A 23126-nucleotide genomic window follows, 5' to 3' on the forward strand; every position below is an offset into this window, starting at 1 on the left:
CTTTATCACGCACGAGTTTGACACATAGAAATCCACCCACTACTGGTTAGGTAGGTTAAGTTTTAGTTTTAAAAAACCAAGCAAAAAATGAAAAACTCACCAACATCGAAATCATCTTCATACACCTGCGGGAAAGGCTGGGACTCTGGAGGCGGCGGGCAGCTGCCCTTGCCCCCGGTGGTGAGAGTGGTGAGGGTGAAGAGCTCGTCTTCCTGCAGCTCCAGCGTGAAAGCGCCACCGCTGTCGAGAAGCTGAGAAAAGAAAACGCGGAGGTCAAGGCCAGCTGCGTTGGGCTCCTCTCATCTGGGCCAAATAACTTTTTGAAAAAAAAAAAAAAAAAAAAAAGCCAACCAAACTCACTTCTGTTACAACTTCATAACCACTTGTGAAGGATACATCCAATACCAAGGTCTTTGCGATCTTTTTCTTAAGTTATTTAGAAGACTTTATAAAATTCTACTTTGTAGGTAGGACTTTAAAAGAATTTCACTACATGGAGGGAAGGATGACTAGACAACACCAAAACCTATTTCTATTAGTCTGTTCTTTTCCATTAGACTACAAGCTCTCAAAGCCTGTGTGTGTTCAATACATGTAAATAAGAGATCTGCCTATTTAGTACTTAGGAGTTTACTAAGGTGGAAAAGTCCATAAACAGCTTAACCAGCTGTTAAGCACAAAAAAACCTTCTACTATTAAGAAAAACAAGTCCTGCTTCTTTCATGTTCAATACATATTTCAATTAGCAAGTTAGGTTTATGTCACATCTATGCTTTTGGCAACTTAATCTCTTTAAGCCACATCTCCACAAAATGAGGGGGGAAAATACATACCTCCTAGGGCTGTTGTGAGGATTAAATAAGATAATGTTTATAAAATGCTTAGCTCGGGGCATGACCTTCAAGAAACACTCCCTACATCACAGCTGTTCTATGCTAAATGTAGATCTCTGAAGACACCAGAATCCTCTGCATAATGAATGTAGGCATTAGATGTATGCCCATTTTGTGAAATTTGAGCAGCTTTTATTCCTACTTTGAATTAAAGGGGTTTATAGCATATCTTTGCTTTAATAATAAATTGTTGGTCAGACCTATGAAATATGTAACACCATATTCTGGCTCAGGTATACCCCCCAAATGATATTATTTATTATGGGGAAAATCAATTTTAATATCCTATTTCTAGAAATTTATTGTACAAAAAGCAGACTGTTCATTTTTAGAATTTAATATATGACCAGTGTTCAATCACTGATGGTGACTAACTGATTCACAGAACATTAACAGTCTCCAGGAAAAGTAGATTTGTGTCAGTTACGTGAAGTAATATGCCTACTTGGACCAATTCGTTCTTTGAAACATTTACTGAGGAACCCCCATGTGCTAAGCACAGTAGCAGGGACCTGAGATAAAAAGCTAAATGAGGCAGGTCTCCAGTCCTCAACGTGCCCGTTGTGGTGAGGAAAGTGTTTAAGTAAGCACCCGTGCCTAGATGGCCGTGACCTAAGACTGGTAGGGAAAGCTTCAGGGGAAGCGACACTTCAGCTGAGTTTTGAAGGAAGAAAAAGCATGTGCAAAGTCACAGAGGTGAGTAAAGTGACATGCCATGCTCTGAAAAATGCAAGAAGATTCGTGAGTACAGGCCACGTTAGCAGAACACGCGTAGAGAAACGAAAGCAGTCTTTTACCCCCTGAGGTGACAACGAGGGTCATGTGCTACACTAAGGGAGGTCAACTCACAGGAAAAATCACTGAGGGACTTAAGCAATGGATTGACAAAAACCAGATCTGGATTCTAGTCGCAGTGTGATGGGTGGCCCGGACAGAGTCAGACTGGAGGCTGAGAAAACAGAAGGTAGTTTCCAAAATCTTAGGAGAGAGGTAATAAGGAACTGAAATAAGCAGTAGCCAGTGGGAATGGAGGAGAAAGGATCGTGTAAGAAAAACATGTCAGTGATAGAATGCTCTCTACTTGATCAATGATGGTGTATAAAGAAAGAGTAGGTGGGAAAAGACAGTCGCAGATGAGATTCAATTTTGTGACTTGGGCGGCCAAGGGATGGGGGTACCATTCACTGTGGCAAACTAGATACTAAGAACAAACACACCTATAAACACACACACTCCTATTATGCCTTGAGGAGGATTTCTGTAAATGCACACACACACACACACACACACACACACACACACACACACACACACCTGCTGGGAACAACTTTAGCTCTATTATACTTAAGCCACAAAATCAGTTATAAAATTAAAAATTCTTAATTCATTAATCAAATGTCTGTTCTCTTTTACTGTTTGCAATGTTTAAAATATATGAATTTATTTGAAAACTACCCATAGAGAATCCAGTTGTTTGAAAAGAAATCTCTTCGATGGTTTTCCAAGTCTGGTATACCACACCTGTAGCTCTGGTATTTCACTCTGAGGAGAAAACACACAAAAAAAGCATAGTTGAGTGGTTCATCATATCCTCTGAGGATTTCCAAAATGAGTAAGTACCAGCAAGAATGAAGCGCTGATAATGCACACTCTATTTCTATTTGCCAAAGACCTACCTCAAGTCTTCAATAGCAACATTCTGAAAGTAGGAAGAAATTGTTCAAGCAAATACTTTATGTCCTGTAAATACTACAGACTTTTGGCAAACATTTAAAAAGATTCTGGTGCCTTTGCTTCAAAAATACTCACTATTGTACCTGTGTAAAATGCTTTTTAGGAATTTTCTGGTATTAATAGAACAATTCTTACGTAATTAGTAGTCAGAAAAGGCACTGTATTTTCTGTATTCAAATCTAACAATAGGTAGAAATAATAAGAATCTTGTGTCTTTTTACATTGTTGTTGTTGTTGTTGCTTCTTTGCACAGAATACTGAAAAGATCAAAGTTTGAAAGTTCCCTAGACTACATAATTGATGCTTCTACCAACAAGAACAACTTTGTTGCAAGTGACTTTGGGTGAGTGTTCTTCAAAGCCATGGAGAGTTTTGCCTGCTAGTGGCTTCCACGCTGTTTGACTAAAACCAGTTAGCAGATAGAAAACACCACTGCTTCTATTCATTTATGTACAAATGCTGGTATGCTGGTAACATACATAAGACTTCACTTGAGAAGGGCTAGCCTGTGATAAAATATATAAATTCTCAAATCAAAACCAAAATAAAAGTCCCACATATTTACTTACAAAAGAGCCCTTTAGAAGGAAGGTAGCAAACTGGTGCGACACATTGAAATAAGGCAGAAACGGCCGTATACACCTAGAATGTTTATGGCTCTAGGAGAAAAAAATGTCATGTAAGTAACCCAAATGATATACAAGCTATTTTAGAGGGAAAAAAAAAAAACTAAACATTTAAGGCCCAAGATTAATAGAATAGCACATATTAGGTGACAAATAAGAGTTTACTTCATATCGCTAAAGACTTTTTTCTAGTATAACCTGTACTGAAAGTCTACTGAATATGCCTAGTCAGAAGTAAAGCTCCCTGGCATTTTGACTGAAATAAACTTTAAATTCACAGCTAAACTGCAGAGTCATTTTATATTAATTTTTATATTATAATGGTATTCCACGTAAAATGCATCAAATGAAAAGCAAATGCTTGTATGTTTTCACCGAAAAGGCATCTCATCTTAACATAACCTTCAAATACACAACTAAATTCAGTAAGTACATACAACCAACAGTTCTCAAATTGACAACATCATTTTTTACTAAAAATAGTCGCTACTATGGGCTGGGATCAAAAGAATTATGAGACATAATTCCACTTCAGGGGATTCAACAATCCCAGAGCACTGAAGCAGAAGGCCAGGCTTTGTGGGCAACAAAAAAGTTACAACTGTTGTTAGAGATTTCAATGCCTCATCCTCAATAGATGATGTACAACTAGACAGAAAAGCAACAAGGATAGAGGCGATTTGCACAACTACCAGGAGCTGGCCTGGACTCACATCTGTAGACCACCTCCCCCAGCAAGAGCAGAACGCACATCCTTTTCAAGGGCACGTGCAACATTTACCAGGGAGCACCATATTCTCAGCCATGAGAGAAGTTTCAATGTTCAAAAAGATTCAAGTCACACAAAATATGTCCTCTGACCACACGAGAAAATGAAATCAGAGACAAATAACAGAAAACCCTCTAGAAAAATTCCAAAATATTTAGAAACCAAATAACAAACTTCATAATAAGCCATGTTTCAAAGAAAAAGTAAAAATAAAAAGGGAAATTAGAAAGAATTTTGAGTTGTATCAAAATAAAAATACAACGTACGATTTGTGGGATGCCACGAAAGGAGTACTTAGGAGCAAATTTACAGCACTGAACACTGATTACAGAAGAAAGATATGACACTTCAGCTTCCACCCGGAGATAGTAGGAAGAGAGCAAATTAAGAGCCAAAGTAAGCAAAAGAAAGAAAAAAAAATAAATAAAGATCAAAGGAGAAATCACGTAAACAAAACCCAGAAAAATGAGAGAGAATGATCAAGAAACCACAAGCTGATTCTTCAAGAAATCAATAAAATTGATAAACTTCTAGCTAGACTAATCAGGAAATCAGGATAAAAAGAAAACACAACTTGCCATCATCAACAGTAAGAAAGGTGACATCAATACAAATTATATACATAGTAGAGGAACCACAGGGAAAAACTTCAGTAACTTTATGCCCAGAACCTGAACAACTTGAGTGAAATGGAAAAAATTCTTGAAAGACACAGAAACCCAAGCTCCCTAAAGAAGATAATGGATAACCTGAATAGCCCTGATGGCTGCACTGGGAAACTCAGGTCGGCCTTGAAGCTTTGGTCAAACATGAAGCCAAGCGACCGCAGACTGGTACACTGCCTGCCTGAGCACAGACGCGTGCCCCCCAACACGCCCACGTGGCCCACGGGCAGAGGCCAGGAGATGTGCCAGTTCCAAACAGAAGGAAACCTCTGCACGATATGAGCTGATCGCCAAGGTAGCTATGCAGAGCCTTCGGTGGCCACACGCGATAAAGCCACAAACTACAGAATTTGTTCAGGAAAGTCACTAAGCAAATAAACGGCGGCAACAACGATAAAAAGCAATGATCACAAATGCTAGACAGGAGAAAATCTGATTTCTACAGCTGCCACATTACATTATGTAATATGGCTAGTTTTCAGCAAATAATGATGAGATTTGTAAAACAAAACAAAATAGGAAAGAGTGGCCAACACGAAGGAATGAAAGTGCTCGACAGAAACCATGTTTGACCAAGCCCGGCTTTACTTGCCACATACTAGACTTCTAATCAAAGACACTAAATCAGGTATTTAAATGTGTTCAAAGAGCTAAAGGAAACCACATCTAAAAAACGGAAGCAGAGCTCTACTTCCAGAATGGCAATGTGGGGAGCTCCACAAAGCTGCTCCCCAGCAAAACTGGTGGAAAGGATTTTTAGAAAAAATGGAAATGATCCTAAGGGCATGCAACAAATAAACTTTTATTTAAGAAAATCTACTCTCAGTAAAAAGAGCAAGAACCCGTGGCATTTAAACCACGATCCACTCTGTCCCTTTCTCTGTTAGCCAAGCGACAGAAACTGCACGCCAAGTAGGGATAGCCAAGAACACAGGGCTTCCTCCTCCCAGCTCACAGCTTGAGGCTGCAGGAGCTTCCTGGGAGAAGCAGAGTTTCAGCATTTCTCATCCCCCACCCCCTCAGCTACTCGATGCCAATGCTAAGGAGCAGCAAGTATGGCCAGGAGGCTGGGGGCTGGGGCGTGGGGGTGCTCTCTTCCTCTACACAGCTCCCATTCCTGGTTTCACCTTGGGATACTGAGAGTACCAGGGTGCCAAACCTCCACCCCTCCCCCTGTGTTCCTAAAGCAGCAGTGTTACAAAGAGAGAACACCTTTGTCTGCATCCCAGCTCTAAACTTCAGCTTAGAGATTTTTGTGCAGGGAGACAGACAGGCTGTGAAACCGAGAACTTAGAAAGTCTCCCCGAAGAAACTAATACAGAGCAGTTATAGTTGGTAATGATGCTCTCAAAAATAATAGGGCTTCTGGGGGAAAGCAAATAAGAAGAGACTGGCACCTTCATTGGATACATTAGCTTAACCACAGCCCAGCTAGTTTGCTACAGAAAGACACAGAAACAGAAGGCTAAGAAGAACCCTTTTGAGGTCAGATTAAACCTAAACATTAACCTCAGACACCACCTCTGCAAAGAAACTGGGGTTTGACTGGATCAGTTTGTGGAGCTATTTCAAGTCCTAGGGCAGGGCTGAAAACAATAGAGCAATCTACCAGCAATTAACAGAGAGGTGTGATAAAGGAAAGAGACAAAGAAGGTCCTGGGAAACCACTGCCATCCCAGGGTGATCCTGCACAGATCCATAGCTGCACCCTCTAGGAAGCAACACCTGGGGCTTCTTGGTGCAGGGGGAAATAAACCTCAGTAAAATACTCCAGCCAAAGACTAAATAAACATGCAAGCAAACAATAACAGACCAGGGGGGAAGGGGGACCAGGACTCAGAGCTGCTACATGATATCTATAAAAGGTAGGGCTTTCAAAAGAAAATTATGAGAAATTCAAAGAAACAAAAAAAATGTGACTCATACACAAAAAAGGAGGCAACAGAAGTGGCTGTGAGAACAAGCAAATGTTGGATTTAACAAAGACTTCGAAGTAGTCCATAGATAAGTTTGAAAAAAACTAAAGGAAACAGGCTTAAATAAGAACGGTGAAGGGAGGAATAATCACAATGTCTCATCAAGTGGACGATATCGATCAAGTGACTAAAATTCTTTATAAACCCAAATGGAAATTCTGACGTTGAAAAATACAGGAACTGGAATGAATTCACTAGAGAGATCAACAGTAGATCTGAATTGGCAGAAGAATTCGAGAACATGAAAACAGACTGATGGAGATTGTGCAACCCGACGAAGCGGGGTGGGGGAGGGGATCAAGAAATGAAGAAAAATGACAGAACCTCAGAGAGCTGTAGGACCAGTAAGTACCAGCATATGCACCATGGGACAGTGGAAAGTAGACAGAGAAAGAAGCAGAAAAAAATGTTTGCAGAAAAAATGGCTGAAAACTTTCCAACTTTGATGAAAAACAATCTACAGATCCAAGACGCTCAACAAACTTTACGAGTGAAAGCAAAGAGTTGTACACAGACACCAGTAAAAATGCTGAAAGTCAAAGAAAAGAAGAAAATCTTGAAAGCAGAAAGGGAAAAACTTACCACTTACAAGAAACCCTCGGTAAGATTAAAAGTGGATTCATCATCAGAAACAACGAAGGGTAACACATTTAAAATGCTCAGAAAACCAGTCAACCAAGAATCCTTTTTCCAGCAAAATCATCTTTCAAAAACTGAAGGCAAAGTACATTTCCACATAACCAAACACTGAATTTGTTGATACCAGATACAACTTTGCCAAAATTTAAAATAAGTATTTCAGACTGAAAGCAAATGATCACACATAGTAATTCAAATCCACAAAACGTACTGGCAAAGGTAATTATGCAATTATAAAAGCCAGCAAAACTGCCTATTTCTTCTTTCTTCCCATAACTGATTTTAAAAGCAATTGCATAAAATAATATGTATGTAATTGTATTGTTGGGCTTATGAAATATAGAAATGTGATATAATTGCCAATAATAGCACAAAGTAGCCACAGAGGGGAGAGGACTGTATGAGAATAAGGAAATGTCACCAGATGGTGGCAAATCCACAGTAATCTACAGCAATAAATAAAAGCAACCAAAATGGTAAATAAGATTAAAATAAATATATCATTTCTCTCCTTTATTCTCAGATTTTTTAAAAGACTTATAATTATATAAAAAGTTGTAATTATAACAAGTCTTGTTAGGCTTGTAACAGATAGAAGTATGATACATACAATAACAGAACAAAAAGGGGGAAGGAGAATAGAGCTATATATAGGCATAATATTTCTGTATCTCACTAGAAATCAGTTAATATGAATCTAAAGTAGATTCTAATAAGTCAAGATGTACAACCCTAGAATAGCCATTAACTAAGTAACTCACTACAATAGAGTGAAAAAATTAAAGGAATTAAAATGTTACCAGAACATATTCACTTAATACACAAGACAGTTAAGAAAGAACAGATGAACAACAAAAATGAGACATATAAAAATCAAAAAGTAACTTGACAAATGTAAATCCAACTATATCAATATTAACATTAAATATGAATGGACTAAAAAATCCAATCAAAAGTTCAGAGTACATTTTTTTTTAAGAAGTCACTGGATGTCTTCCACTGACAATCTTTTTAAGTTTATTTATTTATTTTGAGAGAGAGAGAGAGAGAGACTCAGAAAGCATGAGGAGAGGGGCAGAGAGAGAGACAATCCCAAGCACTGACAGTGCAGAGCCTGATGCAGGGCTTGAACTCACAAACCGTGAGATCATGACCTGAGCCAAAATCAAGAGTCAGACACTTAACCGACTGAGCCACCCTGGGGCCCCAAGTTCAGAGTACATTTAAAATAAAACAAGATCCAACTTTATGCTATCAAAAGGATATTCAAAGATACAAAGGGGCTGAAAGTAAATGGAGGGGAAAATGTGTATCATATTAACAGAAACCACAAGAATAGCTAGAGTCGTAATAAACAAAACAGACTTTTAAACAAACAAAAATTGTTACTAGAGAGACATTTTATAATGATATAAAGATCAATCCATCAGAAAAATATAAGCACATATGCACCTATAAGAAAGAGCCCAAATATATAAAACAAAACAAGAGGACAGATGATTCAACAATAGTAGTTGAAGACTTCAATTAACCACTATCAACAGAGAGAACAAGGAAGTAGAAGACTTGAATACTATAAACCGACTAGATCTAACAAACATCTATAGAATAGCACTCTACCCAACAATAACACAACATACATTCTTCTCAAGTACATATGCAATATTCTCCACGATAATGTGCAAAGTAATAAAATAAAACTCCATAAATTTAAGATTAAAATCATATAAAGTATACTCTCAAATCTCAATAGAATAAAATTAAAAATCAGTAACAAAAAGTTAGGAAAACTCACAAAAATGTACAAATTAATTCATTCCTAAAATAAGCAATGGGTCAAAGAAGAAATCACAAAAGAAATTAGAAAATACTTTGAGATGAATAAAAATTAAAATGTAACATAATAAAACTTGAAGAGATACAGCTAAAGTACTAGTTACAGAGTAATTCATAACTTTGAATACCTATATTAAAAAAAGAAATATCTCAGGGAACTTCATGGCTCAGTCAGTTAAGTGTCCGACTCTAGGTTTCAGCTCAGGTCATGATGCCACAGTTTTGTGGGTTTGAGCCCCACATCAGGCTTTGTGCTGGCAGCACGGAGCCTGCTTGGGATTCTCTGTCTCCCTCTCTCTCTGCTCCTCCCCTCACATTGTCTCGGTCTCTCTCAAAATAGATAAATACACTTAAAAAAAAAAAAAAAAGAGGGGCGCCTGGGTGGCTCAGTCGGTTGAGTGGCCGACTTCGGCTCAGGTCACGATCTCGTGGTCTGTGAGTTCGAGCCCCGCGTCGGGCTCTGTGCTGACAGCTCGGAGCCTGGAGCCTGTTTCCGATTCTGTGTCTCCCTCTCTCTGACCCTCCCCCGTTCATGCTCTGTCTCTGTCTCAAAAATAAATAAACATTAAAAAAAAATTTAAAAAAAAAAAAAAAAGAAAGAACCTAATATTCTACCTTAAGAAAATTAAAAATATATTTTTTTAAAGAGCAAACTAAACTCAAAGTTAACAAAAGGAAAGGAATAAAGGTTAGAGTGGAAATTATTGAAATAAAGAGAAAAATCGAGAAAAAAAATCAACATAAACAAAAGTTGTTTATTTGAAAAGATGAGCAAAATTGACAAACCTTTAGGTTTTTGAACCAAGAGAAAAAAAGGAAGACATATTACTAAAATCAGGAATGAAAGAGGAACATTTTTAACAACCTCACAAAAGTAAAAAGGTAATATATAAGGGAATACTATAAACAAATATATGCAAACAAATTAGGTAACATATATAAAATAGACCGATTCTCTAAACACAAACTAGCAAAGCTGACTCCAAAAATAACACAAAATCTGAATAGACCTGTATGAAGAGATAGAGTCCATAAACCAAAACATTCTTGTAGGAAAATCCCAAAATCAGAGGGCTTCACTGATGAATTCTACCACATGTTTAAAGAATTAATACCAACCTTTCACAAATTCTCTTTAAAAATATAAAAGGAAGGAACATTTCCCAACTCACTCTATGGGGTATTACCATTCTATCAAAACCAAACAAAGATATTATAAGAAAACTATGTACCAGTATTTCCAATGAATTTGGACACAAAAAAAATCCTCAACAAAACATTAGCAAATCAAATTCAGCAACAGATAAAAAGGATTATACATGATGACAAAGTGGAGTTTATCCCAGAAATGCAAAGCTAGTATAGCAGACAAAAATCAACATAATGCACTGTATCAATAAAATAAAATTAAAAAACACATGACCATCTCAATAGACTCAGAAAACATTTACTAAAATTCAATGCCCTTTCATGACAAAAGCACTCAACAAACTAGCAATAGAAGGGAAGTTCTTCAACCTTATACAAAATATTTACCAAAAAACCACAGCTAACCTTATGCTTTCACCTTAATGGTGAAAGACTGAAAGTGTTTTCCCTAAGATCAGCTACAGTACAAGAATGCATATTCTCACTATTTCTATTCAATATTTACAAAAGGACAATTAATCAAGGGGGAAAAATCAAAGGCATCTAGAATGAAAACAAGGAAGCAAAACTCTCTCTCTTTGCACATGACGTAATTCTGTATATAGACAAACTATTATAACTAAGAAAAAAGCATAAAAGCTTGTGCGATACAAGATCAATATGTAAAACTCAACTGTACTGCTATACACTAGCAACAAAAACTCTGAAAATGATACGAAGAACAATTCATTTACAGTTCTACCAAAGTAATAAAATACTCAGAGATAATAACTGTAACAAAAAGAAGTACAAGATTTATACCCTGCAACCTATAAACATCATTAAAAGATGTAAAAATGTCAATGAATGAAAAGATGTCCCATACTCATGCACCGGAAGATTTGATATTGTCATGGTGGCAATACTACCCAAATGATCTACAGGTTAAACGTAATCCCTATCAAACTCCAAACTGGCTTCATTGCAAAAATTGACAAGCTGATACTAAAATTTCTATGGAAAAGCAAGGAACCCAGAAGAGCCACGCAATGTGGAAAAATAAAGCTGGAGGATTCATGTATCCTGACTTAAAAACATACTATAGAGCTACAGTAATTAAGACAACATAATGCTCCCATAGGATAGATACACAGGCCAAGGCAATAGAATTAAGAGTCCAGGAAAAAACCCTCACATTTATTGCCAACTGATTTTCAACAAGGGAGCCAAGACAATTCAATAGAGAATGAACAGTCAACAAATGGTGAAGGAACAATTAGATACTCACCTGCAAAAGATGAAGTTACAGATACATACCTAACCCTCTATTCAAAAAATATTATGGATCAAAGACCTAAGTGTGAGAGCTAAAACTATAAAACTCTTAGAAGCAAGCATGGGTATAAATATCATGTCTTGGATTAAGTAATAATTTCTTAAATAGGACACCAAAAGCATAAAACTAAAAGAAAAATGGATATATTCAGCTTCATCAAAATTTAAAACTCTTGTATTTTAAAGGGCACCATTAATAAAGTGAAAAACAACTAATATAATATGTCAACTACACTACAATTTTTTTTTTAATTTTTCATGTTTTTATTTATTTTTGAGACGGAGAGAGAGAGAGACCGAGCATGAGCGGGGCAGGGGCAGAGAGAGAGGGAGACACAGAATCCGAAGCAGGCTCCAGACTCCGAGCTGTCCGCACAGGGCCAGATGCAAGGCTGGAACTTGTGAACCATGAGATCCTGACCTGAGCCAAAGTAGGACGCTTAACCGACTGAGCCACCCGGGCGCCCCTACACTACAATTTTTAAAAATTAAATTTAAATTTTTAAAAAGGAAGTGGAAAACAACCCACAGAATGGGAGAAAATATCTACAAGTCACATATCCGATAAGGGGACTTTTATCTAGAATATGTGAATAACTCTTATATTTCAAAAACAAAAAGACAAACATCCCAATTTAAAAATGGGCAAAGGGTCTGTGTGGGCATTTCTCCAAAGGAGAAATACAGATGGCAAATACACACATAAAAGGTGACCCAATGTCATCAGTCACTAGTAAAACACAAATGAAGACCAATTTACACCACCAACATGGCTAGAATCAAAGAGACAAGCAATAACAATTGTTGGGGAGGATGCGGAGAAACTGGAAGCCTCACCTACTGCTGGTAGCAATGTCAAATGGTACAGCAACTTTGAAAATCAATTTGGCAGTTCCTCAAAACGTTAAACACAGTTACCATTTCACCCAGTAATCGTACTCCTACATACATGCTCAAGAGAAATGAAAACACGTGTGCACAGAAAAACATACACATGAATGTTAATCTTAGCATTATTCATAATAGCCACAAATTGGAAACAACTCAAATATACATCAACTGATCAATGAATAAACAAAATGTGACATATTCATAAGACGGAATATTATGAATTATACTGAGGTACTGATATAGAACCATAAAAACACTAAGCTAAGTGAAGGAAGCCAAACGCAAAAGATCATATATTATATAATCCCACTTATATGAAATATCAAAAACAGGCAAATCCCACGAGACAAAGAGTAAAATAGTGGTTGCCAAGGGACGTGGGAGGAGGGAGTGGAGGATGACTGCAAATGGGTATGAGGTTACTTTTTGGGGTGGCAGAATTAGATAACAGTAATGGTTGCACAACTCTGTAAATGTACTAAAACCACTGAATTCTATACCTTAAAGCCTGCATTTCATAGTATGTGAATCAAATTTCAATTAAATAATCAGTTAATATAATTATTTTACTAAATTTTAAAAAAAGAAGAAAAACAATGTTTTCAATAAATGTAGAAAAACTACTTGACAAAATCCAGTATCTACTCCTGATATTTTTTTCAAAAGAAGTTACAAATAAAAGTGAACTTTATCCTGATAAAGTTTATCCATGAAAAACATCATACTGGTAAAATACTCAGTGCTTTTCTCCTGAGATCCAAGAATATATGCTCTCACTATTTCCATTCAACACTGTATTGGAGATTCTAGCCAGTCCAATCAGACAAGAAAAGGAAATAAAAGATACCCAGATTGGAAAGGAAGATGTAAAATTATTTCTACTATTTGTAGATCATTTACAAAGAAAATCCAATGGAATCCACAAAAAAGCTACTGGAATGATAGGTGAGTTTAGTGATGTTGCAGAAAACAATATCTTTATACAAAAATCTACTGTATTACTTTATACTAGGTACTAATTGAATTAAAAAGTTAAAAACTGCCATTTACAATTGAATTGAAAACATGACTTAGTCAAAATTTGACAAAAGATATGAAATACCTGTACACTGAAAACTGTATTATTTGGAGAAATTAAAGAAAACCTAAATAAATTGAGGATATGTCTTGTTAAAGAGTTAGAACACTTGATGTTGTTCAAATATCAATTATCTTCAAACTGATCTGAAGATTCAAGACAATCCCCATCAAAATCTGAGCAGGGTTTTTTTGTTTGTTTGTTTGTTTGTTTGTTTGTTTTTTGTATGTGGTTTTTGGTTTTTGGGTTTTTTGGGGGTATTGTTTTTTTTTTTTGGTAGAAACTGACATGCTGATTCTAAAATTCTCAGGGAAATGCAAACGACTGAGAATAGACAAAACAACTTTGAAAAAGAACAAATTTGAAGGGCTAAGACTACCTGCTACTAGGAATTGTTTGTACACACACACACACACACACATACACATATGAGTAACCACGGTACTAGTGTAAAGATACATAGCTAGGTCAAAGAGACAGAATAGAGTCCAGAAATAATTCCACCTATACATGGACAACTGACTTTTTTTCAAAGGTGAAAAGGCAATGCAGTGGGGAAAAGAACAGATTTTTCAGCGAATGGTACTAGAACAGATGTGCACCTGTATGCAAACCTTCTTAGCTCCACACGAGAAGCATGTTCCACGAAAGTACAAATGGATAAATCAGACTCCATAAAAATTAAAAACTCCTGCCCTTCCAAAGACACTGTTAACAAAATGAAAAGAAAAACTATAGACTGGGAAAATATCTTTACAAAGCACATATCTGTAAAGGACTTGTATCCAAAATATGTAAAGGATATAATTCAACCATAAGAAAGAAACAAAAATGGCAAAAGAAAAGAAGATACGTGAAGCACAAGCACAGGAAAGGCTCCACATCATCAGTCATTAGGGGAATGCAAATTAAAACCAAAATGAAATAGTACATCATACCTATTAAGAGCTAACATTTTTAAAGCTCATCACAGCAAGCATTCCCAAAGATAAAGAAAAACTGGGACTCCTATTACGCTGATGGCAATTTAAAGCAGTACAATCACTCTGGAGAACAGTTTGGCAGCTTCCTATATAAAGCTAAACAGAAACATCTCCTATTACCCAGCCACTCCATTCCTATGTATTTACCCCCAAAAACTCTATGTCCATTTAAAACTTGTACACAAATGTTCACAGCTTTATGTGTAATAGCCAGAAAGTAGAAACGAGCCAAACATCATCAACAAGTAAATAGATAAGCAAACTACCATATATCCTTACAACGGAATACTACTTAGCAATAGGTATCACACAACATGGTTGAATCTCAAAATAATTATGCTGAGTGAAAGCAGCAAGACAAAAAACAGTACATTCGGCATGAATCCACTGACACACGACTCTAGAAAATGCAAACTAATCTATAGTGACAAAAAGCAATGATCAGGGAAGTCACAGGACAGAGGGAATATTTATAAAGTGAAACGAGTATTCTTTTGGGGCGCTGATGGACACGTTCTCTATCTTGATTGTGACAATGGCTTACTGGTCATTTACATATCAAAACTTGTAAAACTGTGCATTTTAAGTATGTGTTTGAAGGGGATCACATTATGCCACCATAAACTATGCCACTGTGGTATAAAGATTATTTAAAGTTGAAAGTATTTGAGATTCAAAAGATGCCAGAAAAAAAGTCTTCTCTGAGCTTCCCTTAGCTTACTAAAAGCAAAGCTCTTACTAAAGCTTATTTTCCTCTGGGAAATAAGGCTGCCAAAAATTCCTCTTCAGGGTGGATCTATACCCAAAGAGGAGGAATGGGAATAAAACCTACCCCAAGTCCCTTCCACAGAGGACTTTTACAGCCCTAAAGGCAGGGGGAAGACCGCGGTCTGGTACAGACAAACAGTACCACAGTCATTCCTGCTTGCTCTCCAGAAAACCCATTCATCTTTCCAAAAAGGCACTTATTTTCCATTAAGTGTCCTTTCATCCCCTATCCATTACTTACTAATCTAGGAATACAAGCCCAAACTCTGACCACCCCTCCTAGTTACTCATCAGAGTATCCCGCACATGTATGCAAGGTGCATGCACAAATAACTGTTTTCTTTCCTCTTGTTACTCTGTGGGGGTTCATCAGTTTAATTTTGGGGGTCCCAGCTTCTGAACCTAAGACCTGGTATAGGAAGAAGTTTCTTCTTCACCTACATGTTGTTTATCACATATGAATTACACTTCGGTAAAGCTGGGTTTTGTTTTTTGTTTTTAAAGGTGTTTAGTTGTGTTTTATACTGTTTTTCCAATACGAAGACAGTTAATCTCATAAAAACAACAAAGAATTACCATAGTTTCAACGATGATGGTGAGGTTACCTAAGCCATCAGTCAGAGCCACGTAGCTTCCTCCTTTCTCTAAGTGACCAACTGTCTTCAGGTAATACCAACCTGGCTGAGTAAACTGAGTGGTATGGGCTACAGTAAAGCAGAAAAAGACCCAGTAAGACACAAACAGTGATAAAAGGGTTTCTTTAAAAAAATAAAGAATAGGGGCACCTGGGTGGCTGAGTCAGTTAAACCTCTGACTTTGGCTCAGGTCACGATCTTGCAGTTTGAGAGTTTGAGCCCCGCTTTGGGCTCCGTGTTGAAAGCTCAGAGCCTGGAGCCTGCTTCCGATTCTGTGTCCCCCTCTCTCTCTGCCCCTCCCCCGCTCATGCTGTGTGTGTGTCTCTCTCTCTCAAAAGTAAACATTTTAAAAAAAAATTTTAATTAAATAAAAATAAATGAATAAATAAATAAAGCTGTCTACTGACTTGAGTCTGATTGACTCTAACAAGCTATTTACTATTTTAGATGAAAATACTTGCCAATCTCACGTTTCAACTTTTGACTAATTAGTCCAGTTAAATGGTACAATTGTAGTAAGAATAACCGTAGTTAGAGTTACTGGTAATAATAAATGAACCACACTGTCAATTTGAGAATACTAAGTCTTTTTTTCCAAGAGTAAGATAAAGTTATCCTTTCTGAACTTTTGTTCATCTCTATTCAACCCATCGTAATACAACTACAAAAAATAAGGTTAAAAAATTAATAGTGCATTTCAAAAACTAATCAGCTTTATGGTTTCAAGCAAGTTTTATTTGCACAATATGTATTTACTGGGTACCTCCAAAGCTGGCCCTGAAAATGTACTGAGCAATATTCCATGCCCCCATACACAGTTTATATACTCTCGTCTGCTGCTTTGTCTCCTAGAGAGAAATGTGGGAAGGAAGAAATGGAATCTGAACCGTACCTGTGACCCAGATGGGGGGTTCTACAGCATAGTGCCCGCTCCACGGCTCCTGAGCAGTCATCAACCCACATCGTCCATAAGGCAACTGTTCATAGTAACTCGCCACCAAATTCCAAGCAATTGTGCTGAAAAGTTTGTTTGATAAAAGAGAAATACCAAAAGAGCTTGTGATCAAAATGTAAAGGTCTAGAAGACTGTAGTAAAAACACCTTATCAGAATTTATATAAATATATGTAAAGAACCAAAAAATGACCGCCCAAACTAAGAAAACAGAAGTCACCTAAATTCATTCACATTGTGAAAAATCCAGTGTTGGATCCATCTAGGTATTTTTCACGGTGAAGCACATAATTAAAAAACATAAGTGTATTTTGGGTGTATGATTCTTACTGAACAGTCGTGCAGCCAGAAGATGAATCACACCTTATCAGCACGAGACATGTCACAAATTTGAGTCAAATACAAATAAAGGCTTCGTCCATACCTGTTTTCCTTTTGACAGTCAGCCTTCTTAATGCCTCAGTTTCAAGCTATAATTTTCTGAACTTGACTCTGAGCTGCTACAGAGTTTTACGATTGAGAATGCTTAGAGTCGGACTGCCTGAGTTCAAACCATGGTTCCACCACTCACCCTCTCTGGACCTCAGTTTCCTCATGTGTAAGATGAGGATAGTAAGTGTGCCTAGCCCACGTGATCGTTGTGAGGAGTCACTCTACTAACGCACGCGAAGCGTACGGAACAAGGTCTCAGCTCTCGCGCTACTAGGACTCCGTGCCGTCTGCAAGTGCCGCTGGAAGCTTGCCCACTCCTTCAGATGTCGGTTAGTGGTTGGTAGGTACTGAACCCTGAAAGTGTGACTCCGTGGATTTCAGGGAAGCTCTGGACCCAGGTATTGCCACATGCTAAAACATTTAGGGGTGAAGGGTGATGACATATGGAGTTTATAATTGTTCATTAAAATGTATACGTGGCTTGCCAAAAACCATAGAACTGCGTGAATCTTACTGTCAATTACATCTCAGTAAGTCTGACTTTATCGGATACACATTGACAATATTTAAATATAAAAAAAAAATCACAAGCTTAGGTGTACATGTAGGTATAGATGAAACTGCTGTTTACAACCACTGAATCTAGGCTGTGAAATAGGAAGCCCACTGTACTTTCCTTCTACCTATTGTGTTTTTGAAATTTTTCAAAATAAAAACGTTTAAAAGTTTTCAATAACTTACGCAGTCATGTAGCCATTGATGTAATTCTGATTCAATATACGACCCAAGCAGCCTGCACCCACATCATTATTTAAAGTGCTAAAATCCTCAGAAGACCAAAGCTTCTTCTTGGTCAACCTCGCATCTCTCACCGTTCGGGTCCCAGGATAATGAGCTCTAGAAAAGAAAAAGGTGGGAGGAAATGGGAAAAGGCAGCACATGCCACTTATATCTATTTGTTGAGTAAAGAAAAACACGTCTTTACCAGTGTTTTCTATTTTAAATCACTGGGCAGCTTATGGATAGAGGTCACACCAACTGGAAGCATCTGCTTCCCACTCTTGTGTCTCAGGATGCCCTTAAAATGCGATAAGCCTATAACAACAGGCAGAATGGGAAGGAAGATCATCAGTGGGTGAGAGATTTCTGTTTCTAGAAACCATAAAATGGATGGAAGCACATAGACAGATGGAGGCAGCAGAGGAGACCACAGCCTAGGACACTCCAAGAGATGAATGAGCTGGAGACAGAATTCAGATTCCCAGGGGAAGTAGAGAGCTCGGAACAGGAGAAAGGAAGGAGTAAGAAGGAAGTCAAAAATAAGACTAATGAATCCATTTTATAAAGTAGCACCTCCTCCCCTACTTCTACCCCTGAGTAGACAAAGAGAAAGACAGCTCGGTATTTATTCCTAGGCAAAAACAAAAAATCAAACACAACAAAAGTCCAGAGAGTTCGTTCTTGAATAAAAAGAAAAAACTACCTCGGTTAAACTACAAATCATTCTACCAGAGCAGTGGTGGTTCTGAGCCCGGGTGGTTTTGCCTGGTGGAGAAGGCAGAGGCGGGCAGGATTTGCTACTGGCATCTAGCGGGTAAAGGCCAGAGGTACTGCTAAACATCCTATAATGCAAGGGCAGGTCCCCACAACAAAGAATTATCCAGTGGAAATCTCAAAAGTTCACAGGTTGAGTAACCCATCCCCAGAGTAACAGACCCCTCCCTTATTCCATTATTTGAGAAAAGTCAGTCAAAGTATAAACGTATGTTAATTATTCTAAGAGTAAAATACTGCTTTAATGATGATTTTGGAAGTTACTGATTATTGAATAAAAGCAATTGAGAAATCTCAAATGTGAAGTAGAAAATAGACTAACAGTCAACACAAGAACAAGAGAGCATATTAGCTACATAATTTTAGGGACATGAGCGTGTACTTTTTAGGACAACAATTATTTACAAAAAATTTAATAACAATACAAGCAGAATAATTGGGACTGGATTACATCATAATTAAGTTTGGTATCATAGTATTCATTACACTAAAGAAATGATGGTCAAGACTTGTTTTAGTTTTTAGTTATTTAATTCCATGTAGATCACGAATCTGTCACAAAAAAAGTCTCATTTGGGAATTCATTCTACCTCCTGAAGATGAATTATGGAACAACATTAATTTGGCATTCCAGGATTTCATAAGGAAGAAAAGAACACGTAACAGAGAACAGGGGACATAAAAAGAAGTATTCAAGAAAAACGAGCCACTACCAAGATGTCGCAGAGTCACTGAACTCAGCTGGAAACACACACCTAATTCGGTTGTGTAAACATACACTACAGAGACCTCAAGAGCAAGCTAGTACCTCACAGGATTAGGAAATTATTGTTCTGGCACTACAATGCCAAACACGGTAAGTCTGTTACTAATCTTTATAACAGTATCTGTTACTAATCTTTGGAACAATATAATTTTAACAGAGTTCTGCATTTTAGTTTCATTCTTATATCCCAGAGCTTCATTCTGTGATCATGATATTCAGCCACATACTAATATTAAGACTCATTCAGTTGTCCCTCAGCCAGATGTACTCTTGGTGTGTCTGTGGTCCAATTATACTTGTGAAAAAAGTAAAAACCTGGGAAGTAATATGCTATCATGTTACTAATGATCTCTAGATGTTAGGATTCTGTGTAAGTTCTAAGTCTGTCTTTCCAGGTTTATACATTTTCCAAATTTTTATAGTAAGCATGCACTATTTTTATAATCTGAAAAAAGTATCTTTTAAAGTTACAGAAATAGGTATCACATCCCTCATTCAGAAAATGTTAACTGTTACATTAAAACTGAGTAATTAACTACATGATCTGAGCAAAACAGGGGGAAAAAATGATACTAAAAACTGGGTCTCTCCCAACGTCCGGACCCATCACTAGTTCGACAAAACGCAAAGGTTCTTTATAGTTTTTAATGTATGTAACTAGGCAAAAATCTCTGGTCGTTTCACGGCATGATTTTTCAAACTGCAGATGACAAAATTAAGATTACTGGAAGTAAATCAGAGTTATCCTAACAGGGGAACACATTTGTATTAAAAGAGAACTAGGACTTGTGGACAACGTGGATCATGGTGGAGCTTCTGAAACTCCCCAGGACTCCTCCTGAAAGCAGACAGACCAACCAGATATGGGAAAGGGGAAAACCCACAGACAACGTCCTCATCAAAGTGGGCGACAGGGAATCCCCAGGAGTCTTGCAGCATCAGGACTGACCCAGGGTCAGCAGGTGTGGTGTGGAAACTGTGGAACAGCAGGCAGTCGCGCCAAAGCAGCAGACCCTAGCCTCCATGGAGGCGTCAGAGGGCAGCTGGTGAAACCCGGAACGCCTTCATATGCTGAAGTCATTCAGTCGGGGATAAATAGAAAACAGTGAATTCACTAAGAGGTACAAATACAATACCATGACCCTTTAAACCGACAGAAATAGGAGGTGGGCGATATGTGCATTATGCTAAATTTTGTAGCAGCTGCATTTAAAAAAGCAGAAGGGAAATTTTCATGATATACTTTGTTTAAACCCACTAGATCCAAAATACTATGATTCAACATAAAAAATTATGAATAACATTTTACATTTTTTAAATATCAAATCTTCATTTTTTAAAGGAAACGTGGTTTTTAATTTTTTTTAATGTTTATGCATTTATTTTTAAGAGAGATGGAGAGCACAGTTAAGGGAGGGGCACTGAGGGGGAGGGGCGGACACAGAATCCGAAGCAGGCTCCAGGCTCCGGGCTGTCAGCACAGAGCCCGACACGGGGCTCAAACCCACAAACTGTGAGATCATGACCTGAGCCGAAGTCGGACACTTAACCGACTGAGCCACCCAGGCACCCCTAAAGTTTATTTATTTATTTATTTGGAGAGAGGGAGAGAGAGAGAGAGAGCACAAGCAGGGGAGGGGCAGAGGGCAAGGGAGAGCTTCCCAAGCAGGCTCCACACTGTCAGCATGGAGCCCGATGCCCTGCTGGATCTCATGAACTGTGAGATCATGACCTGAGCCAAAATCAAGAGTTGGACGCTCAACCGTGACTGAGCCACCCAGGCACCCCAAAACATCCAAGCTTTAAAAATCCAGTGTCTATTTTATACTTACAACACACCTAAATTCAGACTAGCTGCATTTCAAGTGCCCCGTAGCTAACTGTGGCTAGTGGCTACCGTATTGGACAATACAGGTTTAAACCCTTAGGGGCGCCTGGGTGGCTCAGTCGGTTAAGCATCCGACTTCGGCTCAGGTCATGATCTCGCGGTCCGTGAGTTCAAGCCCCGCGTCAGGCTCTGTGCTGACCGCTCAGAGCCTAGAGTCTGTTTCAGATTCTGTGTCTCCCTCTCTCTCTGACCCTCCCCCGTTCATGCTCTGTCTCTCTCTGTCTCAAAAATAAATAAAAATGTTAAAAAAATAAAAATAAAAAAAATAAACCCTTAACAATGTCAGAGATAAATAGCAAATAATTCTATCTGGAATGGTAGAGCCTCACTGTGAAAATAAGCTGCTTGAATGAGAGTCTAAATTGAATGAGACAAGAACACCCAGGGTGAGGGAGAGACAACATTCAGGCAGAAGGGAGAATGGGGCCCAGAGGGAGCTGACCCCAGAAAGCACAGTGAGTACGAAACAAGAATTTATAAATGTAATGCAGGCCAAGTACAACATGAATGGGGCAGGGAGATCTACTCTTCCTATGGAGGTAGCAGCCACAGAATCAATAACTCCTGAGCAAAATCTCATTATGCCACAATAACCAAAAGTTAGAAATAATCCAAAGACCATTTATAAAGAATAGATAAATTGTGGTATATTCCCACAACTGAACGCAAAACAGCAATGAAAATGAACTACATCTATACCTGGCAACATGAGTTAATCTTAAAAATATAATTTTGATCAAAATAAGATACTCTAAGATGCCATTTAAATAAAGTTTTTAAACAGGCAAAATTAGTCTATGGTGTTAGAGCTAACATTAGCAGTTGCCTTTGGGACCAAAGGAGGAGCTAATGATTAGAAAGATTTCTAAGGAGAGAGCTACTTGGATACTGATAATTTTCTATTTCTAGACCTGGGTAGTGGTTACGTGGGTATGTTCACTTTGTGACAATTCATTATGCTATATTCTTAGGATTTATGTACTTTTACATATGGATGTAGGCATGTGTGTGTATGTTATATTTTATTTAAAAAAATTTTAAGGAAATGAAGCTATTAGACAACAGAGGTACATGAGACTAAAGTGAGAGAATTATAGAATAATCATAAAAAACATACTTTAGGAAAAGGAACACAAGATAGAACAGAAATGGAAAACAACAAAAGGAAAACAGGGGATGGCAAGGATAAAATTATAGAGAATCAAGCCAAAATAAAGAGGTAACAATGGTTTCAGATAAATATGGAACAAAGGTAATATGGAAACAAGATCCAAAGGCATAATCAAAGTCATGGAGCGGGATCTTACTGAAATAAGAAAACACTTAAATACAGATATTGAAAAGGCATGTACTATATACCTAGAAGTGGTAAATAGTGTATAACTACTTGACGTCAGAGTTAAGGGAAAATATTCTTTGGATCCACAGGAACTGTGCCAAGTCATTTATAAGGAAAAAAAACCAAAAAGTCTGAACAAGGATAATACACTAAATGCCAGAAGCACAGGAACTAGAGAGCACCTTATAGAACAGAGCTGCTCTGTGCTCCCGTATACCGTTTTATACTTTTATTTAAG

General features: G+C 37.7%; 1 protein-coding gene across 8 annotated transcripts in view; it reads right to left on the reverse strand.

Annotated features, from left to right (window-relative positions):
* The window catches only part of GALC (galactosylceramidase), a 151046-nt gene that overhangs the window by 103601 nt on the left and 24319 nt on the right, over positions 1–23126 (reverse strand). For all 8 annotated transcript variants that reach the window (XM_019461943.2, XM_019461945.2, XM_019461944.2 and 5 more), the window contains 6 exons: positions 18083–18238; positions 16849–16973; positions 15898–16025; positions 3197–3286; positions 2349–2435; positions 101–251 (listed from right to left, as the gene is read on the reverse strand). In XM_019461943.2, coding sequence (XP_019317488.2) covers positions 101–251; positions 2349–2435; positions 3197–3286; positions 15898–16025; positions 16849–16973; positions 18083–18238 — 737 coding nt within the window. The remainder of the gene's footprint in view (positions 1–100; positions 252–2348; positions 2436–3196; positions 3287–15897; positions 16026–16848; positions 16974–18082; positions 18239–23126) is intronic.

This window comes from Panthera pardus, unplaced genomic scaffold (genome assembly GCF_024362965.1).
Source record: "Panthera pardus isolate Hobbes unplaced genomic scaffold, ASM2436296v1 HiC_scaffold_24, whole genome shotgun sequence".
Lineage (NCBI taxonomy): Eukaryota > Metazoa > Chordata > Mammalia > Carnivora > Felidae > Panthera > Panthera pardus.